General features: G+C 35.0%; 1 protein-coding gene and 1 long non-coding RNA gene across 5 annotated transcripts; one reads left to right on the forward strand and one right to left on the reverse strand.

Moving 5' to 3' along the window:
- Positions 1-1,002: 1,002 nt before the first annotated feature.
- Positions 1,003-4,187, reverse strand: LOC131617581 (uncharacterized). 4 transcript variants are annotated; one of them, XR_009288626.1, is made up of 4 exons: positions 3,462-4,187; positions 3,105-3,175; positions 2,810-2,925; positions 1,003-2,333 (listed from the first exon to the last, which is right to left on the reverse strand). It is a non-coding gene; the product is annotated as an uncharacterized LOC131617581 (long non-coding RNA). The 4 variants fall into 4 exon arrangements; XR_009288624.1 differs by having other exon boundaries at positions 3,082-3,175; XR_009288623.1 differs by having other exon boundaries at positions 1,003-2,925.
- A 543-nt stretch (positions 4,188-4,730) lies between these two features.
- On the forward strand, positions 4,731-6,731 carry LOC131644267 (protein PSK SIMULATOR 3-like). Its single transcript, XM_058914723.1, has one exon. It carries the CDS (start codon positions 5,052-5,054, stop codon positions 6,528-6,530), a length of 1,479 nt encoding a protein of 492 aa, XP_058770706.1. The 5' UTR covers positions 4,731-5,051; the 3' UTR covers positions 6,531-6,731.
- Positions 6,732-7,406: the final 675 nt, after the last annotated feature.

A 7,406-nucleotide genomic window follows, 5' to 3' on the forward strand; every position in this document is an offset into this window, starting at 1 on the left:
CAATATATAAAAATATTTGAATCAATTTTATATATATATATATATATATATATATATATATATATATATATATATATATAATTTTTGTTTTGGAATTATTGTCAAAAATATTTAAATCAACACTATATTTTATTCTATTATTATTTAATATTTTTATGAATAGTTAAAAAATAATTAATTTTTCTCGTGTTTGAATTCATACAGGGTATAAAAAAAATTTCTGTTATGGATTAGCATATTATTTGGTGAATTTAATGCATTCAATATTGCATTTTACGGATTAAAACCAATACAAATTGTGTAGCGCAAAGAAAGTGTTTTGAGGTAGAAACTAAAAAATTGTTCAAACTTAGCAAGATACCCGTGTGTTCGCACGGGTGCCGCTCTGGTACTCTTATTGAGTTAAGGAGATTTCATTTTTAGAGAAATAAATAATTATCTATAATATAAATAAATTTTAAAAGAAAATAATAATTTAGTGATGTTTTATTACCATGCATTTGATGAATTAGAGATAGGTTGTGTGTAATTAAAAATACAAATACAAATTAAAATATAATAAAAAGTAAAGGGTATGAAGTTTAGAATATATATCATTTAATTGAATAGAATTTTTTTTAATTTGCATTGTTACTTTGGATTAAAGTAGGATATAAAATAAAGAGTGATCTATTTAATTGGGCAATGAAAAGTCTTTTAGTGAAAAATCTTAATAAATTGTATAAATAAAATTATAAATTAGAAAAAGAAAATTGAAGAAACCAAAATAGTCCTTGATTTATTTAAGGTGTAATGATCAACCACCTTGATTCTAGACAGCGGTATATTTCTTTAACTTACTTCTGACTTTCTTAAGGTGTGATACAGTAATAGATAATACTATAATTAATAATTTCTAAGCAGAATATCATTATGTGTCTAATAATATTGCTATTACAACTTTGAAAGCATTCAAAATTCAAAAGATTTAACTTATCACTGACAAGTATATGCTACAAAGAAACTATGAACCTGCTATCAAGATTCAAGATACATGACAAAATCCACTGTATAAAAATGTTGTTGTGAACTATGGAAGAAACATGACAATAAAAAATCTGTAGCGTATTTCAGCTAGTAAATGTAACAAATCACTCCATCAGTTAATTACTTTTGAAAAGTAAAGACAAACTCGCATGTTAGCTTTGTATATTCTCTTCTGAACAATCAAAAGATCACGTTGAAAAGTTTGTATCGAAATGGGACAGGGATATATCATATATCTTCTTTAAGCAATTAATGTAAGCATGTTAATAGTTAATTATAACAAAATTGTAAATCACCATTTTGTCACATTTGTGCTGTAGCAGCCACTCTACTTTGCTTCCACCGTTAAACGCTCCTGTTTCCCTCCCCATTATAGCAGCCACTACACCAATCTGAAACACTCCAACCAGTCTGAGTGTGGCACAACACCAATCAGGGGTTATGTTATAGCTGCTATAGTGACAGCAAGTTAACTTCGTGGGAAAAAATATTAGCATGAGCAGACGAATTCAGTTAACCACTGTATTCTCCTAAATGTACAATTATTGAGGCCATAATCCGATAAAATCGTGCGACTTTATTGTCAAACCATAATCTCAAAGGAGAAGCAAGAGCAAAATCAGTGTTTTGGAAGTTGTCAAATCCACATAAACACATAAGTAACTTTTGCAATAGCACTTAGTTTCAACCTTGATCTTAACAACAATCTGTTTATTGGTTTACCAAGAATCCAAATTTCCTCCAACAGACACAGTACCTGGTCTTAAGACAGTGCATGGTAAGACCCAATATCAAAAACATTCACTCTAATAACAGTATTTATCCTAGCATTACCCTTACTAAAGCTCACAACAGTTTTTTAATAGGATTCAATGTATTAGTGCTAGTATAGTCCACTAAGCAAAGAAAAATATTATCTTCTGATGTCAAGAGAGAAAAATTTAAAATTCAGATATATACTTTTTAAGACCTTCATTTCTAGCATACATATGTAAATAGACTCAAACACCACAGATACATAAATAGGGACCATGATCCTCTGCAGTTGAAAAATGGTTGCAGTCACTGCAACCTAAGATTCAACCACCATTTGATCTGTTTTCAATCAATTTTTCACTTGTTACTTCATATTCATTATAAGAGAAAGAAAACAGTATTTGAAATATAATTTTAGCAAAGACGAAGCAACTCTAACTCCAGCAGCTTTCCACATTCAAATATCCAATATTCCCGTGTGTCTCAGCTCTGTGATGACCACAAGAAAGGCTTCTTCCCAGGGATAGTTCAACTCATAACCTACACAATGACTAAGTACCAATAGAAGCAAATATATTATATATCTGTATTTTTCAGTCTTAGATAGGCTGAAAAATCATACATTCAAAATACTGATTGCAAGTTCAGGTGGATAATTTTTTTTAGATACATTCACTTTAGCTTTTAGTGCCCACCTACCAAAATGCTGCCATCATACATTCAAAATGCTGCCAACGATTCCTAACGGTTCAAAACAATCGTACAACCGTCATACATTCAAAAGAAAACCATGACAGATCCATAATTCAAATTCCTTACACATTCAACCCTAAACCAACTTCAATGACATTCATAACCAAAAGCATCCAGACCACAAAATAGACCGAACCCTCATAATAGTTGACAATTCAAGGACAAATCACCATACCGCATTCAAATTTAAGACAGTTCGCATACACCGTCAAAACACTTCCAAAAGTAAATTGAACTAACAGTTAACCGTTTTAGAAAATAAACTCTAACTAACCTTCATTTGCCCCAACTCTTGTTAACCCTTATAAACTTTGCATCCAATGACTCCATATCATTGCGTTCAATCGGTAATCCATTATAACAAACCTGCACAGAATCAGGACGTGCTACCTGCACAAAACATGTTACGATTCAGCTTCTCCTCCCATTTATAAGCCTGCACAACAAAAATTAAACACATTCCAATTTTGAAACCGCAAGTAGGAAACGATTGGAGAACCTAAACAATTCAAGAGATGCTATTTGCGAATTGCGTTAATTCATTACCTTTCAGGTTATCATTTCATTACCTTCCAGAGCCATATATTCTGTAGTCCCACACAATTTCTTTCGACATTCCAAAATCAGTTAACATCAAAACCTGGAACAAAAAAATATATCAACAACATAATCCTTTTCTCAACTACAACAGTTCATTAGACTTGAATCCAATATGATCGGTGGCATCAGAGAGATCCACGTGGGAACAACACGTAAATCAGAAACGAAGCATACCGACACAACACAAACACGATATTCACATAGATACGTTCATCAGATCTATAATAATAATAATTTTAGATAAATAATAATTAGTTCAGATCTTGCAATTTCTACAATAGAATGAGTTAATAACGAAACATAAGTTGAAAATGTCATAGATAAACCTTTCTGATTTCGGCCACCACCACACTCGTCGGCGGAAACCCGTTTCTACCACCACCACCACACTAATCGCCGGTAACCTCTTGTTGCCACCATAGATCTGAATGTTAAAAGCAACTGGTGAAAACATTATTCATATTTTTGTTACAAAGATGAAAAGAACAACATACCTCCATTTGGCCAATAGTAGCATCAAAACCCTAACCACAAAATCATGATATCAACCACAATCACAAAAACCCTAACCACAAAATCATCATATAAACCACAAAATCATCATATAAATCACAAAAACACTAACCACAATATCTAACAGTATCTTTAAACAGAAATCCAAAAAAACCTGATAACCGTGTCGGTTTCGTTTTGGGAAATGAAGAAGATGATGAAGAAAAGGGGAAATGAAGAGGAAGAAAGCAGAAAATATATTAGAGGGAGACGGAGGGAGGAAGGTGGAAGACGAACATGTGTTAGAGGGAGGAGGAGGGAGAAAGGTGGAAGAAGAAGAAATCAGAGAAAGAGAGATTTTTCAGATTTTAGGTAGCAAAATAATTTGACATGTTGAGTATAGTAGTAAGCATAGTTGTGTTTTCAATGACAAAAGCTTTTGTTTTTTTCCAAGAAGCTCACACGGATACGTTTTGAAGAGAGTAACATTAGTAAGCAGCAAAGAAATGAAAAGAAGCTATCCACGTGGAGGCATAAAAAAGCAAAGGGGCATTCTGGTCCTTTCCAGAACATCTAACTTTCTTATATTGTAGATACTTTATCGACCTTTTTGGTTATAATTATTTTTTTTGTAAATTATGTGGTAAATCAAATTTAAAATAAATAAATAAATAAAAATTGGCGGGCCGGCCCGCCAACCCGCCAACTCGTTAGTAAACGGGACGGGCATGACTTTTGAGCTCGAACACCTAAGTAGGCCCGCCCCGCTCCACCCCGCTTTTGGATGGGCTTAAATGGGGCGGGTCTAAACGGGGCGGGCCGCCCGCTTTGCCACCCCTAGAAAAAAGCAAAGAGCTTTCCGTAACTTCATTAAAAAAGTATCAGAAAAGAATCTGCTGCAATTACTGCAACACGAATTTATACACAGTAAACAATCTCAACCATTGATCAAAATCAAACGGTTAAATCGCAATCCAGCACTTCAAATCCCATAATGAAAGTGAATCTTGTACGCGCCTATAGAGCAACTGAATCTCAAACAAGAAAAAGACCCAACAAAAACACCGATTCCACAATTTATCACACTTTCTACATACAACTTGCAAGTACTGCATGTGATATTTTCAACTTTTAAACACTTTATTATATTCATCTTCACTCCCTTGTATTGCCTCAGTCACTTCTTGCTCCTCTCTCTTTCTCTCCCTATCTCAAACAATTCCGGTACATATCAATCTTCATCAAACACCCCACGAGCCTCTCCCAACACCAAAACAAAACCTCCCCACTCTTCAATTATTCTCTCATTCTCTCTCTCTCTTTCACATTTTCACAAACACATGCTGCTCATTATTTCTCACCTATAGATTCAAATTCAACCTTGCAAACTTCAAACCCAACAATACACACATCGATTCGTTTTCATGGCTCTTGAAACACTCCTCTTCAAGGTCAAAACCGCCATTTCAAACAGCTTCGATTCCGTTCCACCCAAGCTTCTCAAGAAGAAAATTACTTCTTCTACTTCATTCAAGAACTCGAAACGAAACGTCGCCGTTTTAGCCTTCGAGATCGCGGGTGTTATGTCGAAGCTTCTTCATCTTTATCACTCTCTCTCCGATGCTACCATAGTTCGCATCCGAAACGACGCCGTTACGCTTGAGGGTGTTCGGAAGATTATCTCTAATGATGAATCGTTCTTGCTCGGACTCGCTTGCGCTGAGTTTACAGAGGCTCTACGAGTCGTTGCTAACTCGGTTACCCGACTCAGTCAACGCTGCGAGGATCATAATCTTCGGGATTTTCACCGGGCGTTTCTCGAGTTTGCTGATTCGGGCCGTGATACAAACGGGTGGGTCCTATCTGGCCCGAAGGAAATTGAAGCTAAGTTCAGGAAAATGGAACGTTACGTGATGCTTACGGCAGCTTTGCACCGTGAAATGGAGGAGCTTTCTGTTTTGGAAAGTGGGTTCAGAAAAGCTTTGAATTTGAATCATCATCATCATCATCGGCGTAATAGTAGCAGTGAAGTGAATGAAGGTTCTTTGGGTGTTGGGAAAGAGCAGAAAATCTATGAACTTCAGCAGAAGATTTGTTGGCAGAAACAAGAGGTGAAGGATCTGAAAGATAGGTGTTTGTGGAGTAGAAGTTTCGATGGGGTTGTTTTATTACTTGTGAGGTTTTGTTTCACTGTTTTAGCTAGGATTAAGGTTGTTTTTGGGATTGGTCATTCTGTTCCTTGTTTGTCACCTAGTTTGTCAACTTCTGCAACAGTTTATCCCTCTGATCAGAATTCCAATTCTTGTCATGAATTTGTTTCTGGGTCATTGGAAATCTCAGAGCTTGAAGAGATCAAAGAACGTTTCGGAAGTGGGTTTTTTGAGTCTAACTCCAAGCTTTTGAAACCACCTCCTAGTACTTTAGGTGCTTCAGCTTTGGCTTTACACTATGCTAACTTGATCATAGTGTTGGAGAAGATGATAAAGACACCTCATTTGATTGGTTTGGATGCAAGGGATGATTTGTATGGCATGTTACCTAGCAGCATAAGGTCAGGTTTGAGGACCAGGTTGAAAGGAATTGGGTTCTGTGCAAGTGATCCTGTTCTTGCTGGTGAATGGAAGGATGCTTTGGGGAGGATATTAGGGTGGTTATCACCTTTGGCACATAACATGATCAAGTGGCAGAGTGAAAGAAGCTTTGAGCAGCATAATTTGGTGCCTAAGACTAATGTTTTGCTTCTGCAGACTTTGTTTTTTGCAAACAAACAGAAGACTGAGGCTGCAATAACTGAGTTGCTTGTTGGGTTGAACTATATTTGGAGGTTTGAGAGGGAAATGACTGCTAAGGCTTTGTTTGAATGTGCTAATTTCAATGGTTTTATTAAATCTGCAAAAACATAGTTAATTAATGAGATTGATTGGTTTTTAATTTTCATGTCCTTTGAATTCTTCTTACTTCAATTATAGGGGTTTTAATTTTGCTACTTTAAAGGGTTTGTTTTGCTTCTAAGGTAACACAGCACTCTGTAAGTGTATAGAATGTAAATGATGTTATATGTTTTTTTTAGTGAAATCTCTTAGAAATGCATTGGCTTTTCATCATTAATGTTTCCACAATCATGAGACAATATTCCTTGTATTCAATTATGGTTTGACTAGAAATTGAGTGGTTGATGGTTGATATTTATATATAAGTGGAGTTCATTGTTGTTGAAATTGTGTGTGGATGTATTGTATTTGTACCACCACTATTAGATCCAACTTTGTGTGGTTCATGTGATGAGTAATAATACAAATAAACTACTAGCTAGCTATATTCTCGATCCTTTTCCTTGTATATATCTTGATTGATGGCATTAGTATCATATCAAAATCAATAACCTAACCTAACCACAATGGACCCGCTAGCCGCAACTATTGATTTGATACAGTTTACGTTAGGATTAGGATTATGTTTTTCTTCATCGCTGGGGTGGGGTTGATCGGGAAGGGGACATGTTTCCACCCTTATTCGATTGTTCAGCTACCTGTGTTTTATTAAAAGTAGTTTAACCTCTTGGGTAAATAATCGAAATCTTCATAGCAGATTCAAAAGTTTTAAACCGTGTTAATACTTGAAGCGTCTATTGTTATACCTTTATTACAGTAAGTTGGAAATTTTTTTTTGGTAAAAAAAATGCTCCATTTATGTTATGATGAGATCTTTTGTTTGAAAACTTAGAACTCAATAGTATTATTTGTGTTTTTGTTTGTATTTTATAGTCACAATCCCAAGTA

The sequence above is a fragment of the Vicia villosa genome, linkage group LG1 (assembly GCF_029867415.1).
Source record: "Vicia villosa cultivar HV-30 ecotype Madison, WI linkage group LG1, Vvil1.0, whole genome shotgun sequence".
Taxonomy (NCBI): domain Eukaryota; kingdom Viridiplantae; phylum Streptophyta; class Magnoliopsida; order Fabales; family Fabaceae; genus Vicia; species Vicia villosa.

Bases quoted from the DNA above. Each gene is read 5' to 3' on its own strand.
- LOC131644267 (XM_058914723.1), top strand. From the start codon at position 5,052: ATGGCTCTTGAAACACTCCTCTTCAAGGTCAAAACCGCCATTTCAAAC.